Source organism: Calidris pugnax, unplaced genomic scaffold, assembly GCF_001431845.1.
Source record: "Calidris pugnax isolate Ruff unplaced genomic scaffold, ASM143184v1 scaffold14, whole genome shotgun sequence".
NCBI lineage: Eukaryota > Metazoa > Chordata > Aves > Charadriiformes > Scolopacidae > Calidris > Calidris pugnax.
The window spans coordinates 11,494,498-11,519,094 of NW_015090793.1; the positions used below are offsets into that span (position 1 = coordinate 11,494,498).

A 24,597-nucleotide genomic window follows, 5' to 3' on the forward strand; every position below is an offset into this window, starting at 1 on the left:
AGTTCTTCAAGCCTCCTATTAAATAAAATTGCTAGAGAATTTGTTACAGATTCCACTCTGATAATCAGATTTTGAAAGGTGTTGATCATCCTCTGTTGTGTCAGTCTTAACACCTGACTTTGAATGTTACCTCTGAGTCAATACAAGAGCTGTCCCTTCATCAATCTTGTAAAATATAAACACTTATTTTCCTCATAATTTAGTTTGTGTTAATCTAAAATCAGTTTGCATTATAAAATGGTAAGATAACAATATTTACACTGTCAATGCTCAGAAACAAATCACCCTTTTTTAACTTGAAAGAAAATAATAAAATTTATGGTTCATGAATTGAATTTTTCTAAAAACTACCAGAGAAGTCTGGCTTCTTGGAAACAGGATTTATAATACTTTTGACAAATGGAGAGGTTACAAACCACATTGCCATACACTGCCCTTGCAAGTCCAGGGTGCAAATTGTCAAAGTGAATACACCCACTTACAAAACAGTATTGGACATTTGTGTAACAGATGAAATCTCTGATGCGGGATCTTATGACCTGTGAGTCCCTGAATCTCAATTTTAATCATAAAGTTTAGAAAAATCTGCTGTTAATAATATTAAACTGTTAGTCTCACTAGCAAAGGACTATTTGAATTACAGTTGCATGGTGTATTATTGCGGGGGAAAATTCAAAGCATATTCCAGAGAGACAATGCTTACACTGCAGATAATCAGAGCCACGTGCTGCCAATTACAAGAGCAGCATTCTGTTCATTAGAGCAGAGCTCACTAGAATCTGTACAGAAAAATGTGCCCTTTTTATTATGAAAACTCTTTTCAAACTTAGCTTATCTGCACCGTTTGCAAGTAAAAGCGTTCGCATTGTTTTTCCAGATCATGTCATTTCAGAGTTACACTATGAAAATGAAAAATTACAAAAAAAAAAAATGTTTTGGACAGTTATTAAAAAGAAGTAGCTCTCCATCTCCTTTGCTAAATCCACACATGTATTCTGCAGGCTTTAAATATTCTGTATATGAGTTTCTGCAACAGTTTGTTTTGTTTCAGAGCTTTTTGTTTGCTTATGCAATAAAATTAAAATAGTCCAATATCTAACGGAACAAAAATAAAATAAAATAATTATATTTCCCAGTTTCAATTGCAGTCTTCTAATATTTCTGTATTAAAAAAGTGAATGGTGGCAGTCAGAAGTGAATACGAATCCGTATCAAACTATTTGGCACCTTTAATTCCTCTTTATTGTATTTTTCCTCTTTGATGATTAATTAGACACTTGTACTATTGCCTCATTCCAAATTAAGGATTCGGCCTTCTGCTACATCCAGAAGTTATGCAGAGAAAAAAAACCCAACCGACTGTAGTACCTAAACTCTGCCACAAGATGGCAGTACTTTACAAGCGAGTAACCCATGGGGATAACAGGCAAGGTAAGAAAACGGGTCTGTTCAGCTCAGGGCTGCTCAACAGCAGCACTAGTCCAGGTGTTGACGAGAGCTGATCGTTTTTACTTTAAGTCTCTGAAAAGTAATTTATGCAAAATTAGAAAATGAAGAAGATTAAGGTGTCATCTCCTACTTTTTATAACTTTAAGAAAAAAAGCAGTGAAATAGAGAAGCCTGAGGTGACATCCATTACTCGCTCCCTATTCTATTACACACAAAACATGCAAAAATACATAATGTTAAGAATGCCTACAATTTTCAGATGCGATAGAAGCCTCATGACATCAGCCATATCAGCCAGGATGAGTAAGCGGGTGACAGCAGAAAGCAAGGCACGAGCAGCCCGCACCATGGTGCCCCGTTTCACTGAGGAACATGGGTCGTCAGCAAACTCTGAAGAGGCAATTCTCATTGTTTCGCCTAGAATTGGGGAAAAAAAAAAAAAAAAAAAAAAAAGGAATAAAAAAAAATTTTTCAATTTTTAGTGAAAACTGGCCCGGAAGACAAGCTAGCAATAAAATACAATATCTCAGCTCCCCGGCTAACTATGCACTCAGCATTTTTAAAGTGCCTCTTTGCCCCACAGTATCCAGCAAGATATGAGAGACCTCTACTTAAAAAAAAAAAAAAAAAAAAAAAGGGATTAAAGATAAGTTTTACACTTGTACTTTTCTTTCTGGAAGTTTGAACAACTCACTAAATAAGCTAACTGCTATTAGGAAAAAAATAATGGCTTAATTACTGAGTATTGAATTGCTCAGAAGAAATATTTTTTAAAAAACATGTGCAGCAGCTCCCTCCATACTCTCCACCTTTTTTTTTTTGTTACCCAACTGTTCTTCTTCTAAAGCAGTCACCTGTAAGAATTAAAAAGGAAATCAAAACACCAGTACAGACTGGCGAGTACAACCAGCACAACATAAGAAAAACAGCAGTGTGTGTTACAGAAATACAGAGCTCACCTGGCCCTGGCAGGGGTGATGGGACAGAGCATCCCAACACTACCATCCAACATCCCTCTACAAATCTGCCTTCAAGCTTGCTGCCTCCTCCTTCACTCCTGCTCCTCAGCCCTCACTTCCTTGCTCAGATACTTATCCTGCTCTCCTCCGCCTCAAAGTGCTATCACTCCTATCAAAGACTTCAGTGAAGAAATTTTTCCTGATATCAAATCTAAACCTCCCCTGGTGCAACTTGAGGCCATTTCCTCTTGTCCTATCGCTTGTTACTTAGGAGAAATGACTGACCTCCACCTCACTACAACCTCCGTTCAGGTAGTTAAAGAGAGTGATATCTTAATAGACAGAGAGCCGCAATCTTAAAAATTGTTATGAACTAAAGGAATGTTATTCTAGGTAAGAGGGAAAACATGCATCACACGCTTTCTACCTTCATCCTTTTAGCATATGGGTGATTACACCACCTTGCTTCTTAACAGCTTCAGCTGAAAAATAGTGGAGTAAAAATGCATCACCCCCCTTCTTAATTCAAGAAATGGGAGAAAAAGTATGCAGTAAAAATAGAAATTTAGAGATGAGAAATTTAGAGATACTATTAATGCAATCTGTAAGGAAAACACTTCCGTATTTTAAAGGACTTTACTAGGCTATGGAAAACACCCCACTACAGAAACCTCTAAACCCAAATCCAGAGACAGGCACTTGCTGTCCCTGTGGTCAGAAGCAACTTAGCTGTGTGCACACTGTCATGTACCAGCTGATGGGTCTTGCTCAGAGCCAGTTCTAATTAGGTTAGACTGTGCCACGCTGCTAACTCCAGTTCCAAGCTAGCACAGCTGATAGGGCTGCCCTGCTCTTATGCAGTTTTACTAAATTCAGACCATCCTGGGCATCTCAAAAACGTGTTGTGTTCTGCTGTGTAGACTTGTCAAAAGCACTTAAAATAAGCCAGCCTAGCTATGGAACACAATCCCATCAATACATTACCCAAAATTATGTTGTGGCCGTGCCAAACAAAAACTGATTTTTAAGATGATCTATTAACTTTCTTTATACTGTTCTGCCTTGCTGAAAGAAAGCTCCATGGGCAAGTTGCTTTTTTAAAAATTCAGCATTCTCTAATGCATCATAAACTTTCAGCAGTTTCTATATTTAAGTTTATTTGTTATGATCTTCTTTTCAAACCACAATTTTATTTATACATATAATTAAAAAAAAAATCTCTTTGCAGCTGAATTTAAAAGTTTATTTTAATTTTCACCTCTCTTGTTCCTATACTGCCTGAAAACCCATTCCACCATATTTTCTCCATGACAATTTCAATCTTGTAGAAACTTTTCAAGACTCTACACCTGTGTTGCCCAACCAGCCAGTCAGTGGGAAAGACAAGGTTGAATTGAACCCACCTTGCTCTTGGTGTGAACACAAATCTGAGTTTCTATTGTATTTTCTTTGCTCTGCAGTTGCTGATTTCATTAAACTTTTAAAAATTATGTTTCCATATTTTTGCATAGGTTGAAAATGGACAACAATTTAAACATATTAGGAGTTAGCAACATATCAATAATTACAAGCCTCATTTCCCTAGGAAATCAGGCTGCAAGAGGAGCAAACACCATTTTGAATGAGATTTTACATTAACCCAAACTTTTTTATTATTACAAATAAATAAATAAATCCTGTTTGTCTCCAGAGTAGAAACTCAGAAAGAAAGTACTTCTAATGTGAAATCAAAGCATATTTATATTGCTTTTAAGACCATTACAACAACATCCAAAGAAAAAAACCCCAGATGGCATAACTTCCCATAAGATAATGCAAATAGTGGAGAAGAGACTTAAGACAGCCACAGTGAATAATTCCCATCAGAACTCTTTGCCTTATTATATTACTATTAGGACTGTGTGTTCTTATTATAATTTCTGTGCAGTGTATCTTGGATGATAAGCTGATAATATAGAATTTCACTAGAAAAATTCAAATGGCTCAGTTCTAACGCTGCACGCTTTTCTTAGATTTCCATAAGATTGCCAAAACTCTCAAAGGGTTTCTTAAGAGACAAGGAACAAACAATAACTGTCAGATAAAGAGACAATAAAACAAAATTCTAAACATGCTTAATGTTATATTGCTCAGCATCGCAGAGTCAAATTTCTGCGTACCTGATCTCCGCAGAGAAGCAGCAAGGTTTCTGCGGAGGAGGACCACAGCTTGCTGTATCTACATTCCCATGCCTTTTACCCGTGTGCCAAAAATCACTGAAATTAGGAGCAAGGAACTCAGAGGCCACAATGGTTTTTCTGAAATATACTTTAAATCAAAGATTTATTGGAAAAAATTATCAACAATTCTTGGCTGTGTGCTAAAAATTTGGAATAACATTTCCAAAAATCTTTTCTTACTATTATTTTTGAGACAGTGACTCAAAATATTCCGTGTAAAAGGAGAGCCTAAGAGCGACCACAGAATAACTTATTCTAGCATGTGGGCAAGAGTTAGATTCAAATTTCCTAACCTCGGAATTTGATCCAAAATGTGAGTGACTGGATTCATCTAATCAGTGTAACAACTGGGAAGGCATCAGCTTCACTTGAGATGTTTATTAAAGGAAACCAGCTATCACAGCTCCTTGTAAAAAGTTTGATGCACTCTTAAAACATACATAGCTGGCAGAACCCAAGTGGATACATACAACAGTATGAAAAGTCCAGCAAGACTTTCTGGTAGTTAAGCTCTTGGTTAGATTCAGATGAGATGGACGTGATTCTGAGCATCCAGCAATAAAACTTTTGTATGTGAAAGTACTTGAACTTTCATCCAAGACGAAATGGCAGTCAAAGCAAGCTTTAGATTTTGGAATCAGATGCCAAGAAATTGTTTAACTTCCATTTTGGTACTGAAGAGATATTACAGGTTTTTGGCCAAATTACAAGTCTGTAGCTTCCGATAAATATTAATATTGAACTATCAAAGAAGGAAATAATATTTGGTAATTTGGCCACTAGCACCAGGAAAGCAAGCAGAAAAATTATCTTCTTAGACTTGAATATCCAAGGAGGTACAACTTGCAAATATATTTGAAAATTAAATCTGGTGGACAGGGGGGAAATACATGGAGTGTCAAAACAACAGTTGAAAAAGTTTGAATTAATTATTTTATGTTAGGAATCTGAAGTTAGGTAAAAGAAACCTCCAAAATAAGTAGAAAATATTAAAAAGACATAAAAAATTAAGCAAATAAAAAAAGTATTAATATAGAAGTTCATAACAGGTTATTTAAACCTTATAAAGAACTAGTAATGCAAAATTTAAAATCTAACAACCCAGAAAGCCAGCCATTTTGGGGGAGGAAGGATTGTCTATCTCGGTGCTAACTGACATATTTTTATCCTTGAACATCAATGGTATCAAAACACTTAGGCCAAAGATATTGTTGGAGCTACAGCTACTCAAATTATTTTTCAGAGAAACCTTTTTATCTGGAAACAGCCAACTCTACTTTCAGTTTTCCATTTCTTTCCAAATTCATTTAAAGTTATTCTATAATCCATATTAATTACTTTCAGTGAAAATTAGGTCAACACAAGAAACATAGACATCTTGAGTCATCAGGTCTGCTTCCTTGCTACTGCAGACAGTCATGTCATAATATAATTAATAATAATCTTAATATGATAATAACTACACTCATAAACTTATCAAGCTTCCATCTTAGAAACAGCTCAGAAATTTAACCCCAATTAATCCTACTGGAAGTAGGAAACTCATTCCAAAATGAACTACAGAATCTGACAGGGGTTTCTTTTTTCAGTAGAGACACTTTAATTCCATAATGACTGTATTCGTAGATAATTTATATCCATTTCTTCTCATGCCCCATTTGTCCTTCAATTTAAGTACGTATTCTTCTTCCATTGTGTTTCCTATTGTTGCTTTTTTGCTTCATGCATTTTTGTGATGAGCCTTGACAGATTAAAGGCAGTACTTCTGTCTCCTCTTATTGCATAGAATATCCATTCCTACAATAATTACAGCAGCCCTATGAAACAATTATCTTTCTGTAATACATGTGATAAGATCTGCATTTTTTCACATGTATGAGAAATAATTCACTTGATATAGCAGCAGTCACATACCCTTTCCATTAGACAAATAGTGTCAGCCATTTTGTTGCCGAGACCCACATACTAAATTTTTTGGCACCTCACATTGAGAAAAAAGTGTGCATTTGATTTACATTGTGTAAATAGGGAGTCTCAGTTGAGTTAGAAGGTGATTTAAAACCTAGAACATTTACTGGAGAACGCCCCTATTAGTCACATTAAGAAATGCTCATCATAAGAAGAAAAGAAACGAAAACAAAAAATCCAAACTAAAACAAAAAAAAAAAAAAAACTGCCACCCTCCCCCCCGCCCCAAAAAACACAACCAAACCAAACCCCAAACCCAAACATCAACCTCAACACTGAAATCCAGCTTAATTCCTGAATTGTAATGATTGCTGGTAGAACTGCTGCTTGCATGAAATTAGGACACACAGCTGGACAACATTTCATGCACTTCAACCCATTTCGAAGGGGGTGAAAGGTTTTTATTTCTTTTAGAATTCTTAGCTTTTTGCCTAATGCAGCCTGAGATACTTCTTTGCAGTATTGCCAGTAGGTCAAGGGATGTGATCCTTCCTCTGTCAGCAGCACTGGGGAGGCCACACCTGGAGCACTATTTCCAGTTCTGGGCTCTCCAGTACAAGAGAAATATGGACATTCTAGGGAAAGTCTGATGAAGGGCCATGAAGATGATGAAGGAACTGGAGCATCTCTTCTATGAAAAAAAGCTGAAAGAGCTGGGACTGTTCAGCCTGGAGGGGTTACCAGTGGTAACCAATGTATATAAATGATTGAAGGGTGGGTGCAAAGAGGATGGAGCCAGGCTCTTTCCAGTGATGCCCAGTGACAGGACAAGGGCAATGAGGATAAACTGAATCAGAGTCCCTGTGAACATCAGGAAACACTTTTTTTTACTCTGAGGGTGACTGAACACTGGTACAGGTTGCCTTGAACGGTCGTACAGTCTCCATCCTTGGAGATATTCAAAAGCTGTCTGGACATAGTCCTGGGCAACCAGCTCCAGGTCACCCCACTTAAGCAGGATGGTTAGACCTGGAGACTTCCAGAGGTCCCTTCCAACCTCAACCATTCTATGATTCTGTGAATCTGGTAACAGCCACACAACAAGCCACTTTCCTGCACTTGAATAATGACTAGAAGATGTGTCCAAAGTTAGACTAGATGATCTCCAGAGGTCCCTTCCAACCCCATATGATTCTGTGAATGTTCAGACATACAACTACCATCTCCCAATATCACTATCAATCCAGTTAGCTTGCTCTGACAAGATTATATGGACATTCTAGGGAAAGTCTGATGAAGGGCCATGAAGATGATGAAGGAACTGGAGCATCTCTTCTATGAAAAAAAGCTGAAAGAGCTGGGACTGTTCAGCCTGGAGGGGTTACCAGTGGTAACCAATGTATATAAATGATTGAAGGGTGGGTGCAAAGAGGATGGAGCCAGGCTCTTTCCAGTGATGCCCAGTGACAGGACAAGGGCAATGAGGATAAACTGAATCAGAGTCCCTGTGAACATCAGGAAACACTTTTTTTTACTCTGAGGGTGACTGAACACTGGTACAGGTTGCCTTGAACGGTCGTACAGTCTCCATCCTTGGAGATATTCAAAAGCTGTCTGGACATAGTCCTGGGCAACCAGCTCCAGGTCACCCCACTTAAGCAGGATGGTTAGACCTGGAGACTTCCAGAGGTCCCTTCCAACCTCAACCATTCTATGATTCTGTGAATCTGGTAACAGCCACACAACAAGCCACTTTCCTGCACTTGAATAATGACTAGAAGATGTGTCCAAAGTTAGACTAGATGATCTCCAGAGGTCCCTTCCAACCCCATATGATTCTGTGAATGTTCAGACATACAACTACCATCTCCCAATATCACTATCAATCCAGTTAGCTTGCTCTGACAAGATTAAACTTACTCTATCTGTCCTTCCTTTAGGGTAATGCAAAATTAGATTTAGTCATACTCGTTAGTCATTTCTCCTAACAAAGTGACACCACCGAGAAATGGAGTCTTTTAGACCTGATTCTCAAAAAAAAACCAAAAAACCTTTTCCCTTAGATTTAGAAAACAGCAGAAAATCAGATGAAGTAAACAAGTCAATACATTTTTCCTATAATTTTATATGCATATGTATACATACTCAAAAACCTATATATATACACATATCCATTCAGAAATTTTATAATTTCTGTATATATTTCCAGGAACTATTAGGTTGATTGCTTCCTATTTTTTACTGAAAAGAAAATATTTGTATTATACATTTTTATTATGTATCTAGGGAAAATTTTAACAAACAACAGAAATCTGTGAGTATTCCATTTAGACAGACACACACAAAACAAATATACATACATATCTATGCATGTATATATAAGAGGAATTACAGGATGATGGCATGATTTAAAAAAAATAAATATATTACCAGCAAATATAACTGATAAAAAGAACCATGCTACTTCCATAAATGTGGATTTTCAAAGGATTTAATTTACAAAAAAATATTCTGATAAAAACCTGTTTAAAAATATCACTGCGGCCACATTAAGTGGAATAACAGATTACTAATATTTGCAAAAATAATAACCAGCTAAATAAACAGCTTTTACTGGTAAGATTTGTCTTTGGGGATCCCAGACCCCTGAGAGCAATGGGAAAGAAGGCAGGCTGGCTTACCCTTGGTTAGGGAACTTTTAAATATCCTGGACATGCCTAAATCATAGCATTGTAGAATCACATAGGTTGGAAAAGAACCATTAACCTAATACTGTCAAGTCCACCAGTAAACAACACCAATCCTAAAAAGCTCCAATGAGCCCAGGAATCTTCAACTGTTCTGAATCGCCCTTACTTTGACTCTAACAACTTCAGCACAGTAGAGAAGTGTTTTCTCCAAAAGTCTTCGATGGCAAAACACTATACATGAGCCAACGAGCCCTGATGTCCATGAGCCCTAATGGAGTGCACCCATAGATGCCCCAGTCCACTCTCTATTACCTTTGAAAGATCATGGTAATTCATTAGGGTACCTTCCTGAAGACTGGAAAAAAGCAAATGTCATCCTTTCTTTGAGAAAGGAAAGAAAGTGGCTCCAAAGGGCTACAGGTCAGTCAGCCTCACCTTGATCCCTGTAAAAGAGATAGAGCAAATACTCCGGGAAACCATTTCCAAATTTATGACGGAAAGGAAGGTGACTGGGAATAGTCAGCATTAACTTATGAAAGAGAAACCATTCCCAATCATCTGATAGCCTTCTACAGTGAGATGACATGGGGACTCAGAATGTTTTGGGTTGCAAGGGACCTTTTAAGATCACCTAGTGCAATCTCCCTGCTGTGGCCAAGGACATCTTTCATTAGATCAAAGCCCTGTCCAACTCAACCTTGAACACAAGGAGAGCAGGTGTTGTTGCTTATCTCTACTTTAGTAAGAGTTTTCACACCAGCTCCCAGAACATCCTCATAGAGAAACGGATGAAGTGTGAGCCTGCCAAGTGGATAGTGACATCCATTGGAAATTTGCTCAACTGCTGGTATCACAGGGTTGGGATCAGCGGCATGAAGTCCAGATGAAGGCATGTCACTAGTGGAGTATTCCATGGGCCAATACTGGAGCCAGGACTGTTCAACCTCTTCTCTTCATTAATGACCTAGATGCTGGGATTCATGTCTTCAAAAAAGCAACTCCTATTTTAGCCTAGTGCAAGTTGCTGGGAATGGCATAAAGGAAAAAAGAGTGAAGGGATGGGTGAGAGGTACCAGTGTTGATTACTGGCACATTTTTCACTAGGGATGCATAAATGTGCTGTGTTGAGCTACTGGAACTTTTAGAATCATAAGCAGAGTTAAAGGTAAGTATCTACCTATTAAGAAAAGAAACTCTTAATAGTTAATCCCCTGAGGAAATGCCATTTTCCCAAAGCCTTGAAGTCTTTATTAAGAGCTAGAAGATGGTGGGCACAAAGCAGCAATCTAGAGAACAGCTATGATCAGTAGGGGATGCTGACAGTACTCTAAGCACCTGGAAATAATTAAGGAAACAATGACAGCTTGCGTGTATGTACCATTCCTGAGCAGTTCTCAAATGGAAGAAATTAATAAAGCTGTGGTCTAATTAATCCATCTCTTTTAGATTTTGTCTTTCGTTCTACATGTCCCAAGATTAAAAAGATGTGACAACTGATCCATGACCTAATTAAAGTATTTTAGAGTGCTATCCTTGTAATTAGAGCAAAAGCATTCTTATGAAGCTATTCTAAATTAAAATAATGTATAGACCCAAACTGAGCTGCAGATTCCATATAGAACAGTGTCTATGATACTAAATCATAATATGATAAAATTGAATAAATGGCAATTGTTAGTAGGGTATATTTAAATAATGTAAGCAGTGTTTTAATCCTTTCCTCATGGATGCTGTCTTGTTATTGAAACAAACAACCAAACTCTTCAGGATGCAAAGATCTGCAATTTTATCACCTTTGGACTTGCTTAGAAACTCACCAAATACAGTAGGACCACTTACTGTCCATTTCAGTGTACTTGCTAACTCTCAAGTTTCTGATCCAGAGATAATGGACTAAATCTGGTCTTTAATGGTTTGTTTCTCACTGTCTATATTCCTCCTACCTTAATAATCATATTGATTATTTACCCCATATCTTAAAATACCACATTTTGTTTACAGCACTTTAAAATTCATTGTCCATAACTGAAAATAGTTCATTTCAGTAGAAATCTCTATTTGACTTGGCACAATCATTTGATAAAATTTGTAAAGTAAATTTGATAAAATTTGGGAAGTAATTTGTGAAGTATTTTCATGCTGAAGAATGCTGCATATTTACTAAATATAAATATGCATTAAAAATGCATTCAGAATTCCCAAAGCTTCACACGAATGGCTGTTAAATCTTCGTCTCCCCTTCCCCAATACTTTTCTTTCAAATCTTTACTACAGTGTCCCCTAAACTCATTTCCCCTTTTCACTTGCAGTTGGGATTTTATTCTCCGTCTGTGGAAGAATGACCACTGTTCTCATCGTATTAATAGATTTCAAGGCCAGAAAAGGCCATATATGAACTAGCCTGACCTTTTCCCATTACATTTTAGCTACTAGAGCTGTGTCTCTCTGGAACTGATTATACAGACAATCTAGTTCACTTAAATTGTGGACTCCCTTTACATTTGACATTTAGATAAAGTGATGGAAGATGAATCACTATGTATTTTAAAGCACAATGGATACCCTTAATGTTAGTAGCTATTTTAGATTCAATATTTGCATTTAGATCCAATAGCACACCTTCTTATTCCCTTGATAGACCATTAAAATGGATCATTTTAATTAACCCAACTACTTTTTTCCTAAGGGATAGTAAAATACCAAGAATACAGAACTTTAAGATATTTAGCCACATATGTATGACAATCTAAAACAGTTATTGCACAAATGTTACATTTTAGAAAGAACTTTTGTAATTACTAGACAGATTAATAGTGCATTTGAAACATCACTGATACACTTAAGGACAATAAAACATTAATTAAATTTAAATTCAAAAGTAAATTGTTTTGGATGTGAGAATATATTGCCAGTTCTAATCCCTCTTTGTCTGCAGCTCTCAGCTACTCCACAGTTTAACATCCTTCAGGGATAAGCTAAACAATTGGCTAGCCTTCACTGAACTGGAGAGTTCATGAACACGAACATCAACATGAACATTTTAGGTGTTCAACATCATGGTTGGTGCTAGGGAACATGAAAGCACACTGGATCTCTTAAGATATCAATAAACACAGAAGCAAATTTAGAAATCCAGACTCTACTGAATTATAATACAGCCTTATTTGTACCCTGGCAAAAGGCATGCAGCTGAACCTCAATATTCTACAGGAAACAAGCAAAATGTTTCTTTTTATCTCAAAGTAGCATCTGTGCTGCCAGATTGGCTCGCTCATTACTTTGTTCCAGTGGCGTGATAAACCGCATTGTCCAAGGCTATACAACAGCTAGTTTGCTCACACACTCCATCTGGGAGAGAATCAAATAATATTTTTTCCAAGGAAACCTGGGTGTGATTATTTGGACAGTTCAGTAGGTACTGGAAGTGGCAGGACTGTCTTCCAACAATCAGTATGAAGCAGAACATATTTTGTGCCATGCAGCAAGATAGTGGGATACCAGCTCTGCAGGAAGCCTGCTATTTCTTTTCCAAAACTTCTATGTTTATTCTAAAAATATGAGATTTCTAATTAAAAATAAGAAGTGTTTCCTTCTTTACCAGATAGCTGTAGAACTGAGACAAGAAGCCTGTTCAAAATGAATAGACTATTTCATCACATAAAGAAAACAAAACTATTCAAATAACCACAGTGACAATTGCTATGAAAAATTGCCATCTTTTTGGTGAACTATACATGGTAGATCTATTAAAATAATTATTGCAAAAATTGACTAAAATGTATATAACTGACAGAAAAATCTTTTTCTGTCAGTCTTAGCAATTAAAGTCTTGAATTTAATCATTTAATGGGTTTCAACATAACACAACTCATGAAATGTAAAGAGAATTGTGATTAATAAATTTGAGTGAAAATTTTCAGCTATAGAAAGGATCAACATTTGAAAAGCACACACAACTTTCTAACAGGCAGACAGATGCCATCATTCTGGATATTACTTTCATTCTGGGGCTTGAAGAGGCTTACAAATACTGTATAGCCAAGCAAGTTAGTTGGTAGATTGTATCTATGCCCTAGGCACTGTGAACTAAGTTCAAAATCATAATTAGAATCAGCTCCATCATTCTCTATTATCACATTAAAAAAATTGCCCAATGAAAACTTTAGTTGAAATTGATATTTTTTGAGATAAGCTTCAGTTTCAAAGGGTTCGTATTTTCCAGCAAGCTTCGTTTTCTTGACAAAACTTATCAAAAAATTCCCAATGTGCTCTGAAACAGAAGGAGCAGGAAATCACTGATATCAACTCATGGGAAGCACTGTGAGGAGGTGGGTAGGACTGAGGTGAGACTGATCATCTAGTGGATTGATCATTTTAATAGATGTTTAAAGAGGTCAGTTTTGCATTGCTTTATATGCTTTTTCTTATACTTAGATCCTACTTGTGAATGACTTGACAGAAGCCTTAGGAGAAGTAGGAACCACCTGGCTCTGAACAGAGTACATTTCCAAGCATATTGTAGCCTGGGGATTAATATATCAAGAGGCATTGGTGCCTGCCGATCCCCCAGTTTTCTGATGAGCCTAAGATAAAGGAAATGGGCGGCTTATGAAAATGATAGAGGCATATAGCATATTCTTAACAACACTATTAAAAATGTGGGAAACACTTTTCATATTAGCCTGACTGGGTTTAGAGAACAGGCATGTTAATGTTGGACTTTTTAGGGTTTTGTGGTAAGGACAGAAAAACAACAGGAAAAATGTGAATACAAAAATTGAAAAAGGTTCTCCAGTATGAGAAAGCATGAGAAAGGAGAAAAGCAGACCAAGGAAGGTCACCATCACAGGGAAAGTCTATGGTATAGGGTTACAATAAGAAAAGATAAGAGAAAGAAGACAACAAAGAATACAGAGAAAAGCACTTGCAGGTTTACATAGAGCAAGAGATAAAAGGTATAATAGCACTTTTAAAGCAGTAAGTTATTTCATTTCTATTATCTGTTCACATAATCTGCACATGTTATTTACAGTAACCTATATTTGAGACCTAATGCAGTTATTTTTACATCATAAAAGAACTTGTCAAGAATTTCTGAAACCATGCACAAAGCACCAATCTACATGGAAACTAAGCCTATCTTTCCAAAATTGGAAATTATATTAAAAAATTAATTTTCACAGACTATACCAATCTTTCATCTAAACTTGACCTGGAAGTATTTTAATACTCTCACACCTAATTGCCAGTTTCAATTGGAATTCATATACCATAACAAGGGTTAATATAACATCGCCACTTACATAACTACAAACGATGCAAGGATGTTTCAAAACTGCAAGACCTTCTGTGCAGAGAGATAGAGAGACTTGAACTTAATACTGTGAAATTACACTCTGGTGCAGGTATCAAAACACAAAGTCAATGTAGGGATCACCACCAACATATAGAAAGGCAGATCAGTATGCTTTGTATAATAAAGGGTTCATAAACAACACATGATTAATGTTAGATTTCTAAACAGAACAGAAAGAACAGTCAAAAGTCACAGCTGCAAGTACAGGTGTCACTTAACTGAACAGTACCTTAATTCAGGCATATGTTTCTGGACAATCATAACTAACATGTTAGTCATAAAATAACAGTATCATCAAAGTAATAAAACTAAGCGTGATTTAAAACCATAAGGTCTAGAAGAAACAGGTGAAAAGAAGATAGGGTTGATACATTTTTGTGAAGAAAAACAGCTTAAGTTTCATCAACTACTGTAGAAATCACATAATATAAGCAGAGGGTATAAACTAAAAACAAAAAGCGAAGCACAGCTCTGAAAGTCAAATTTGGAACAATTATGGATGAATGAGATTTGCAAACATCACAAATCAAAATCAGTGGAGAGTATAGACTTTTATTTTTAGTAGTTATAAAAATAATTCTAAATTCCATAAGCATTACAGAGAGGTCTCCTTTTCCAGTTTTCATATATAAAAAGCAGCCATAAGCTCTTGAAGACCTAAAGTTTAAGAAGTATTAGTCTCTGATAACGGGAATAAAACTGAAAGAAAACAAGACAGCTGGTGATCAAAATACTATAATTTGGAAAGTAGCACGTGTTATTTGATTATAACGTTTTATATTCCCTCACTCTGTAAAGTATTACTTAGAATACTGGCCTTTGTAATGCGTGAAAAATGTACTCCAGACAAAGAGGTGTTCAAAATGGTAAATGGAAAGATAATAACTTGAAGTCTTTTATACACTGACTAAACATCTTCAGGTTTCCGACATTAGGAAGTGTATTTCAAATTTTCATGCTGTCATTTTTATTATTTATCTCATCGATTATCACTTTCTGAAACCATATCCAAAATTAAAGCCTAATCTGTATGGAAGAATAAAGCTTCTTCACAACTGCTTTTAAAGTTGGATGACTGCCATGGAAAATGTTGTCAAAAATAAAACACACAGAAGGAAACATACTTCAGGAAAGGAGTAGAACCAAGGAGGGTGCAAGGAAGACTCTCAGATAAAGTTTCACGCTCCAAGGACTGCTTGTATCTTTCTCACAGAATCACAGAATGATATGGGGTTGGAAGGGACCCCTGGAGATCATCTAGTCCAACCCCTCAGCCAATGCAGGTCCACCTAGAGCAGGTGCTCCTACTTGTAGCTTTGCACATACTACCCATGATCCTGAACTCTATCTTTCCATGGTCACTGCAGCCAAGGCTGCCCCCAACCTTAATGTCCTCCACCAGTCCCTCTTTGTTTGTCAGTACTAGGTCTAGTAGTACACCTCTCCTTGTTGGCTCCTCCATCATCGGAGTCAGGAAATGATCTTCAAAACACTGGAGGATACTCCTGGACTGTACAAACCCAGCTGTGTAGCCTTCCCAGCAGATATCAGGGTGATAGAAGTCCCCCATGAGAACCAAGGCCTGTGATTGCGAGGCCTGTCTGTAAAAGGCCTCATCAATTTCCCCATCCTGATCAGGTGGCCTGTAATAAATACCCACAACAGTGTCCCTCATATTGGCCTGCCCCTTAATCCTCACCCACAAGCTCTCAACTCTCTCTTCACCTGACCACAGGGAGAGCTTTAGGGACATCTCTTCACACTCTCTCCACTTCTTAACATAGAGGGCAACACCTCCACCCCTCCTTCCTTGCCTGACCCTTCTGAACAGCTTGTAGCCATCAATAGCCACACTCCAGTCATAGAATTCGTCCCACCAGGTTTCAGTTATGGCGACTATATCATAGCTTTCCAGCAGCGCAGTAGCTTCCAGCTCCTCCTGTTTGTTGCCCATGCTGCGTGCATTCATGTACAGGCACTTCAGCTGAACTGAGGTGTCACCTTCTTAGGGTAACACCCCTTGAGGTGTCTTGCAGGTGTTTCTCTGTTGATTTCAATTAGAAGCCCCTGGCTCATCTCCATAAAACTTTGACTCATTAAATATGACTGGGTAAGTAGTAGAAATAATCCTTGTAACACAGCTTAGAATGAGAAGTTCCCACTTTTCAGGTGAATAACAGCTGTATTTATAATTACAGTGTGAACAATGAAAACTTTGCTTTTTTAATTGAAAATATTTTTCACTACCTCATTTACAATACTTACTCAATAGACTGCACATTTTTGTATGAGTTTGTTACTAACTTTTTTTTGTGTAATCATTAAAAAAATCACTCTTGAAATTTTTCAGTTACAATTTTTGCAAGACTGAAAATTCTGTTTTCATCATTGAACACAGAGTGGGGAGAAGGACTGGAGAGATGGAGGCAAAAGGAGAGGATAACAGTGACAGTGCAGAAGGAAACCTATCTCTCACTTCGGGTGAAGGTCAGCTTTATAAAAGCTGCCTATATTTTCCACCAGCTCTTCATTCAAAGCAGCGTGACTGAAACATAAAGCAACGACCAAATATCAAGCTCATCTCCTTGACTTTCTCCCTTGGATGGACTACTTACTAATTTATATGTCCAAGACAATGTCTCTGCACTGATCCAGATAACCCTCCCACCTAGTTCCCCTAACCCTGTCCATCACTACACAGACAACTGGTTAAACTCGTATTGCCTTTGCTCTGTTAAAAAGTGCCAGCACTGGTGATGGAAGTTTTAAGGGGCACCTACACACAGGCATCTGAGACCACTCCATTGCCAAGCTAAAATGAATCTCCTTCCATAGAATCATAGAATCATTGAGGTTGGAAGAGACCCTTGGGATCATCGAGTCCAACCATCTACCCTACTCTACAAAGTCCTCCCCTACACCATATCCCTCAGTACCGCATCTAAACGTCCCTTAAACACAGCCAGGGACGGTGATTCAACCTCCTCCCTGGGCAGCCTATTCCAATGCCTGACCACTCTCTCTGTGAAGAATTCCTTCCTAATGTTCAATCTAAACCTACCCTGTTGGAGCTTGAAGCCGTTCCCTCTCGTTCTATTGTTAATTACCTGTGAGAAGAGACCAGCACCAACCTCTCTACAGTGTCCTTTCAAGTAGTTGTAGAGAGTGATGAGGTCTCCCCTCAGCCTCCTCTTCCTCATACTGAACAGCCCCAGCTCCTTCAGCCGCTCTTCGTATGATTTGTCTTCTAGGCCCTTCACTAGTTTCGTTGCCCTCCTCTGCACTCGCTCCAGCACCTCGATATCTCTCTTGTATTGAGGTGCCCAAAACTGGACACAATACTCGAGGTGTGGCCTCACCAGTGCCGAGTACAGGGGCATAATCACCTCCCTACTCCTGCTGGTCACACTATTCTTGATACGAGCCAGAATGCCGTTGGCTTTCTTGGCCACCTGGGCACACTGCCGGCTCATATTCAGCCGTTTGTCAATTAGAACCCCAAATACTTTTGATCTGACAGCCTAAAAGAACCGATTTTCCAGTTCAAAGGGTGAAACAAACTTTTCTTTTTTCTTCTTTTTTTTTTTTTTTTTGGGTTGAACCCAAGTTCAGAATTTCTGCCCAATGAATTGATAGTGATTTCAAGCACTCAGCTGTGATCCAGATGATGTTTCACTAGCATAAAAATAAGAACAGCTTCAAAAAGAAAGGCCGAGACGCTCATCCCATGGTATTCTGTAGCTTTACGGTAGCAGCGTTCCTCTGAGAGGCCAGAGACTTCAATTCAATTTTCTATATTGAAATTGTGCACAGAGGGTACTTAAATACAGATTTCATGCATGCCTAAAAATCTTCTTGCAGAACATTGTTCGTGGTTACCTTAAAACTTAATTGGAAAGGTCATACATTTAATACTGCTGGGGATTACTGTCTGTGGAGTAAACCTACCAAGTTTTGGAATTACTGCTGGAAAAGAGAACAGGGAAAAGTAATTGCCTATGGTGTCTTTTTTTTTTTTTAATCCTAGTGAAATCTAAATTTGACCTGAATTCAAAAATTTCATGCATTCTAATACTACACTGTGATGGGTGGTGGAGTAAAATATTTACTGAAAAATATGCCCTATTTACAATATCTTGATAGATTTATTTTTTAAACTGTGGTATATTTTTGCAGTCCTTTCTCAAATAAAAGCTTTCTTAACAGAAATATTGTTTCTAAAGAAAAAAAGTAGTAATTTTAGGATCTGAGTGATTTTAGGATCCTGATTTTAGGATTTGAGTCAAATTTTTCTGGAAGAAACACTATTTCTATAAATTTCAATTTACAAATATAATTTAATTTTTGACAAGTGTCAGAAATCGACATTCTAAAGCAATTTCATTCCTCTCTGCTAGAGTCACAATAGTAATAAAATTTTAAAGAAAGACAATATAAGTAAATATAGTGTGAAAACAGAAAAATCATTGAATATATTTATTTATATTATTTTTCAAACACGTATCACTGTGCTTCTGTAAATATGTCTCAAACTGTCAAATTTGTGCAATATATCAAACACCAACCACCCTTTACAAAAAACATTTCTAGGACATGGAAGTTGCTTTTATAAATTTAAACTAACATGAGCTTACACAAAATATTGAAAAGTGAAATGGATATTAGAAAAGATCCAGCCAAGGCTGTAACAGAAATAAATCTTTTGAAAACAATGCAGAGAATTAAGTACAACCTCTCAGTCCTCAGCTGGCCTTAACAAAAAACAATATCATCATCAGTTCAAGACCTCCCCAACTGCCTGAACTATTAAGGACAGAAAAACACAGAAAATCACCTGTATGCATTTCATTTTTTTCTATTTTTAGCTGCTTGCTAAAGGATACAGGACTCACTATGGGATGCAAGGGAAAAACATTTTAGGACTGCACAAGACTTGCAATGGGATGTTTAGGGGAGGAACCAAAAGCGGGGAAAAGGAAGGACTGAGATTATTCGGGGAGGAACAAGCACAGGAAACTGGAGGTATAAGAGGATAAAAGGGGCTAGTTGTGTAAACAAACTGCTGGTCTGTGCACTTGTTTGGCCACACCTTGGGCCAGACTTTCTGATTTCCAGCTGCTGGAGAGACCACAGTGTCTGGAAGTCAACTAAGACATCTGCTTCCATGTGTTTGTGTCTGTGTGTCCTTGGGAGTGGAGCAACTGGGGACACCAGGATGCATGGGACAGCTATGGGATAAACTGAGAATCTAAACCCAGCTGTGGAAGGGATCTATGTTATAAATATAAATATAGGCATTTTCCACTAATGGACCATCAATCCTAATGAACCTTCAATCCTAATGAACCAGAGAGGGGAAGACTGGTGCTGTTAGGTCTGTTTCAAAGAATCATAGAATGGTTTGGGTTAGAAGGGACCTTTAAAGGTGATCTAATCCAACCCCTCTGCAATTGGCAGGGACATCTTCAACTAGATCAGGTTGCCCAGAGTCCCGCACAACCTGACCTTGAATGTTTCCAGAGACAGGGCACCTACGACCTCTCTGGACAACCTCTTCCAGTGTTTCATAGAACAGTGAGTGCCAAGTGCCTGATGTGTGTGGTCAGGTAAGTATATATGAGTTGTGTACGTGAGTTTGTGTGCATGTTCCTACTGGGAATATATGCTCAGCCTCACTACTGCTTAGACCTGAGGCAATGGAGCTGCAGCAGCCTCACTACTGGATTTGGGAACCCCTAACACTATTTATCAGTATAACAGCTCTTTGAGATTCTGTACAATGTCTGCTCTTTCATCTGAAGTGTATTTAAATCATTTTAGAAAAGGAATTTTAATGTCTTTCAGAAGCTAAATTCTCTGAGAGCTGAAAGATAATTAATGGATTTGAAAAGGGTCTGAAAGAGCTAACGTTACAGTATTTGCATAGAATGACATTTAGCATGCCATATTTCTTAGGATGAGCATTGCAAACATGAATAACAATTGAAGTCACTTCCAACTGTAACAAGCAATTCAAAATAGATTATGAATATTTTTGAATAACAAGATAGAATTTTGGGACCACAGCAAAAGTGACTTGCTGAATATAAAATTTCAAATATTCATACTCAAAGCTTCCTGTAGGAGGGGGTGAGCCATCAGAAAGACTGGAAAAACAGCAAGTTTCAGAGTATCTCTTCATAGATCCTATTAGCAAATTAGAGGATATGCTTATTATACACACAGGTTCTTCCAAAGTGCAGACCAAGACTCATTCTCCCACTAAGCAGGACTGACCACAAGCCTCACTTCGTCTTTCAGAAATGGATACAAAGTCCATTGTCTCAAATAACTGCTTTTCAGTAATTTCTTTCCATACACACACTTTTTCCTCTATGTAGAAATAGCAGTCACTAACTTCTATAAGAAAAAAATATATAAGTTCTTATATACTTCAATAAGTCAACTCAGGGACAGCATAAGTTTAAGTGAAAAGACCAGATAATTTCTTTTCTAAAAAAAAAGACTTCTCTAGCCCCTATCCCAGGAAAGAAGCAGGTTATGCAGACAAATTCAAAGCAATAAATTATTCATATAAGATATATTATTTTATTTGAAAGAATCAATTATTTTTTCCTTCATATTTGCCAGATTCAAATCCAATATCTTACATTTCTTTCATTCAACTCAGACTTTTGGAATAACAACCACCCAGTGCTTAGTTGTTACAGCAAGAGATACCTTTAAATAGCTTCCATTACATATCAGCTCTTTCATTTTGAATCCTGTCACTCAGATTCAGAGTTGAAAACAGCTGCAGAAATCAGAATCTCTCTGTGAAAAGGATTTCCTCCTTTCCAATCTCAAGTGATAGTGACAAGTCTTTTAATGGCTTCTACAAAAGCACCCTCATGAAGTAATTCCAATTCCATATATTTTATAAACTAGGAAAAATGCAGAAGAGCTAGAACAGAGAAAGAGAGAGCAAGCCTACACCCATTAGTTGAATTCTTATTAACTAAATGAACCAAAGTGTAATGTATTCAGCTAAGGGGTTTTTATGTATTTTAAATGTAACTTAAAGTGCTAACCCCATAGTATTCCAGGAAAGCTTTAAGATATTAATGGGTACAAACTTTTTTCTTCTTTTTTTTTTCTTCTTTCTATTTTTGTTTGTTTGTTTGGGGATTTTGTTTGTTTTTTAATCAGGACAGCAGAGTAGATTGGGTAAACCACAGCTCCTGGAAAGCTTGTTGGAGATGACTCTGCTAAGAGAGTACATCTGAGGTATCAGTTTAACATGCTACATAAGAAGATGCTCATACCCTGGACTTAAATGTAAATTAGATCAGCCTACTAGGAATGCTTTCAGTGTGAGAAAGGAAAGAATTTTAGGGGCCGAAATGACAGAATGGATAAAAATAAGTACAATCAGAAGGATGGACAAACAGAACAGGGTGAAGGAGGTATCCAGGGTAAGAGAGGGATTCAGAGCAAAGTGTGATCTACTGGTAGAGAAAACAAGGGCAACAAACAAGGTAATTAAGTTTCTAAAGTAAAAGGGAAAAAAAGGGATTAGAAAAAGATTTCTTTTTTTTTTTTTTATTTTGCATTACAAAACCATGATTGAACATGAGAGATAAGGAAAAGAACCTTATGTGAGTACAGAACTAGGGTATGAGATGGAAATGTACTGTTTTAGGACTCAACTAATGCCATGCATTTCTCTGAGTTCGGCAGTCCCTGGGAACACAAAGCTAAGACAGTTGTGACAGTGTACACAACACTACAAATGGCAAGACTCAATCTGTCTCCCTCTAGGTCACGCTCATCATCGAAATCAGAAGAGCTTAAATGACCTTAAGTAACATTTTAGATTATTATAAAAACAACCAGCATTTTGTGTATGTTTATGGTTTTGGAGTTCACTCCCATCACCTAAGGTATGCAGATTCCCTGTTATTCTCCCAAAGTAACCAAAGACAGAAAGGAAGAGTAAGGAAGAACACCTTTCACAGGATTTAGTTTAAAATCTTCATTTCAAAATTTTTAAAAACTAGGCAGTTAAAAGCATTAAAGCATTAAAAATACTACCTTTTAGTATGTTCCATCACAGAGAAAAAAGTTACCAAGAAAGTTATTTTTGTGTCTCAGATATTGATACATACTTTCATGCTTACTGACAGTCATGGAGTACATGGATCATATCATATTATTTTTATGCACTGTGCAAAAATCTGCATGAACAAAAAATTAAGTCTACCTCAAATTTACAGTGTCTTCATACACAAAAAAACATCAGCAACTATTTTCTGTCCCTTTATTGAAGTGTAAATTTTAGATTATGGTGTAAAGTTATATCTACCCTGCTTGAAAAGCAAAAATTTTAAAGCACAACAATCAAGTGCTAAACTAAATCATGTTTTTAATATATGTTTTAGCTATATGCCAGAAAACTTCTAGGAAAATTATATTAAAATCGGGCAGTCACTATCACATACTTACTTACACCACCAAAGTCATTTAACACGTAGAATAAATTTACATAAATATAATCTATTTCCCTGTCCTGCTTTCCTCAGCACCCCAAACCGTTTCTTAATAAATTAAATCAGACTTGAGCACAATGGACTTCACAGTTTTTTGTGTGAATCACAAGATCCTCCACAGGGAATTTCCTTCTCTAATGATCAATAAAAGACCAGTTGCATTTAGACCCCTATGCTATGAGAACATACACTTGTGTTCCCTTCTCCAGACTCTATTTCTTATTTCTGAGTTCTAATCATTTTCCTGCATTCCTCAGGCTTTGTAGTTTCCTTAAGGTTACTATAACCAAAAAATACACAAAAATCTCACTCCTCCTAAAATTTCAATATGCAAAACACTGTTGGCTTTCCCTCACATCTAATATAAGAGAACATGAACAACAAGCATCAGCATTTTCCTAGGTCACATCTGTCCCCCATCTGGGAGATCTTTTACACAGTTCTGACAACATGGGAATAAATATCCATACAGCAAAATACTCAATGGCATAGCAGTTGGATAACTTCACTTAGATGTTTTGAACTAAAGCTTATTTTCACTATTTTTTTAAGACCTATGAGATCAAAGTATCCCTATTATGGAATTATTATAGGATACATATATACACACACATACTTACACAATTAAGAGTGTTATGCATAAAATATTGACTCATTTTCAAAAAATGTGTGAAAAAAACCTCAAACCCCAAATGTTAAAACCCCATCTTCATTCTCACAGTTGTTTTTTCAGAACTCAACTTTGTAAATCAAAACTGTTGATCATCAGTTTTGTACAGTTATCCAAATATAATTTCCACTTGCTATTAAAGTAATATGCATCTTAAAGCTATATATTCATCACATTCAGATACATTCCAAAGTATTTTTCAAATTATATATTTCATACCTATCAACAGAAAGTAACTGTCTCTGGGATAAATTGCAACAACTGTCTGTAGTAGCCCATAACAGTAGACAGCAATACAGGGCAGGAAATGAGGAGCACACCAGAGCCAGCTGTAACTGCAGGAGACATTTTTAGGTTGATGGTGTAATTATTCAAGCTGGAAGTTTGCCAGAAAATCAACTAGCAATACTCTGGCAAAACACAGCCTCAGTTCATTAATCCAGCTCTTTATGTCCCTGAACTAAACATATCATTTCACATTGCATCAAGGCTGGTCTAGTTTACGCAGCTTGTGTGTGCTAATAATGGTGTCTCCTGCTCTCCTAATTATGGACTTATGTTGTACAGTCCCAAAAAAGCTGCTCCATTTTTCTGACAGACTTTTTTTCTAGCCTGCAGTGTTGATAAAAGATGAATGCCCGTATCATTCTGCAGAATACCATTTATGATGTTTTTCCTCTCCCCTTCCTGCATCAAGAAAAAAACCAAAACTCTGCGCAGCAAATCCTCTCAGATGCCTCTAGTTTTACAAAACAAAAATCTACCCAAAAAATCACTGTTAACTAATGATAAAGAAAGATAATAAGAAGCTCTGATAC

The 24,597-nt window shown here is 37.0% G+C and overlaps 1 protein-coding gene across 3 annotated transcripts in view; it reads right to left on the reverse strand.

Moving 5' to 3' along the window:
* The window catches only part of CTNNA2 (catenin alpha 2), a 512,036-nt gene that overhangs the window by 376,618 nt on the left and 110,821 nt on the right, over window positions 1–24,597 (reverse strand). For all 3 annotated transcript variants that reach the window (XM_014966825.1, XM_014966827.1, XM_014966824.1), the window contains one exon: window positions 1,700–1,866. In XM_014966825.1, the coding sequence (XP_014822311.1) occupies window positions 1,700–1,866 (167 nt within the window). The remainder of the gene's footprint in view (window positions 1–1,699; window positions 1,867–24,597) is intronic.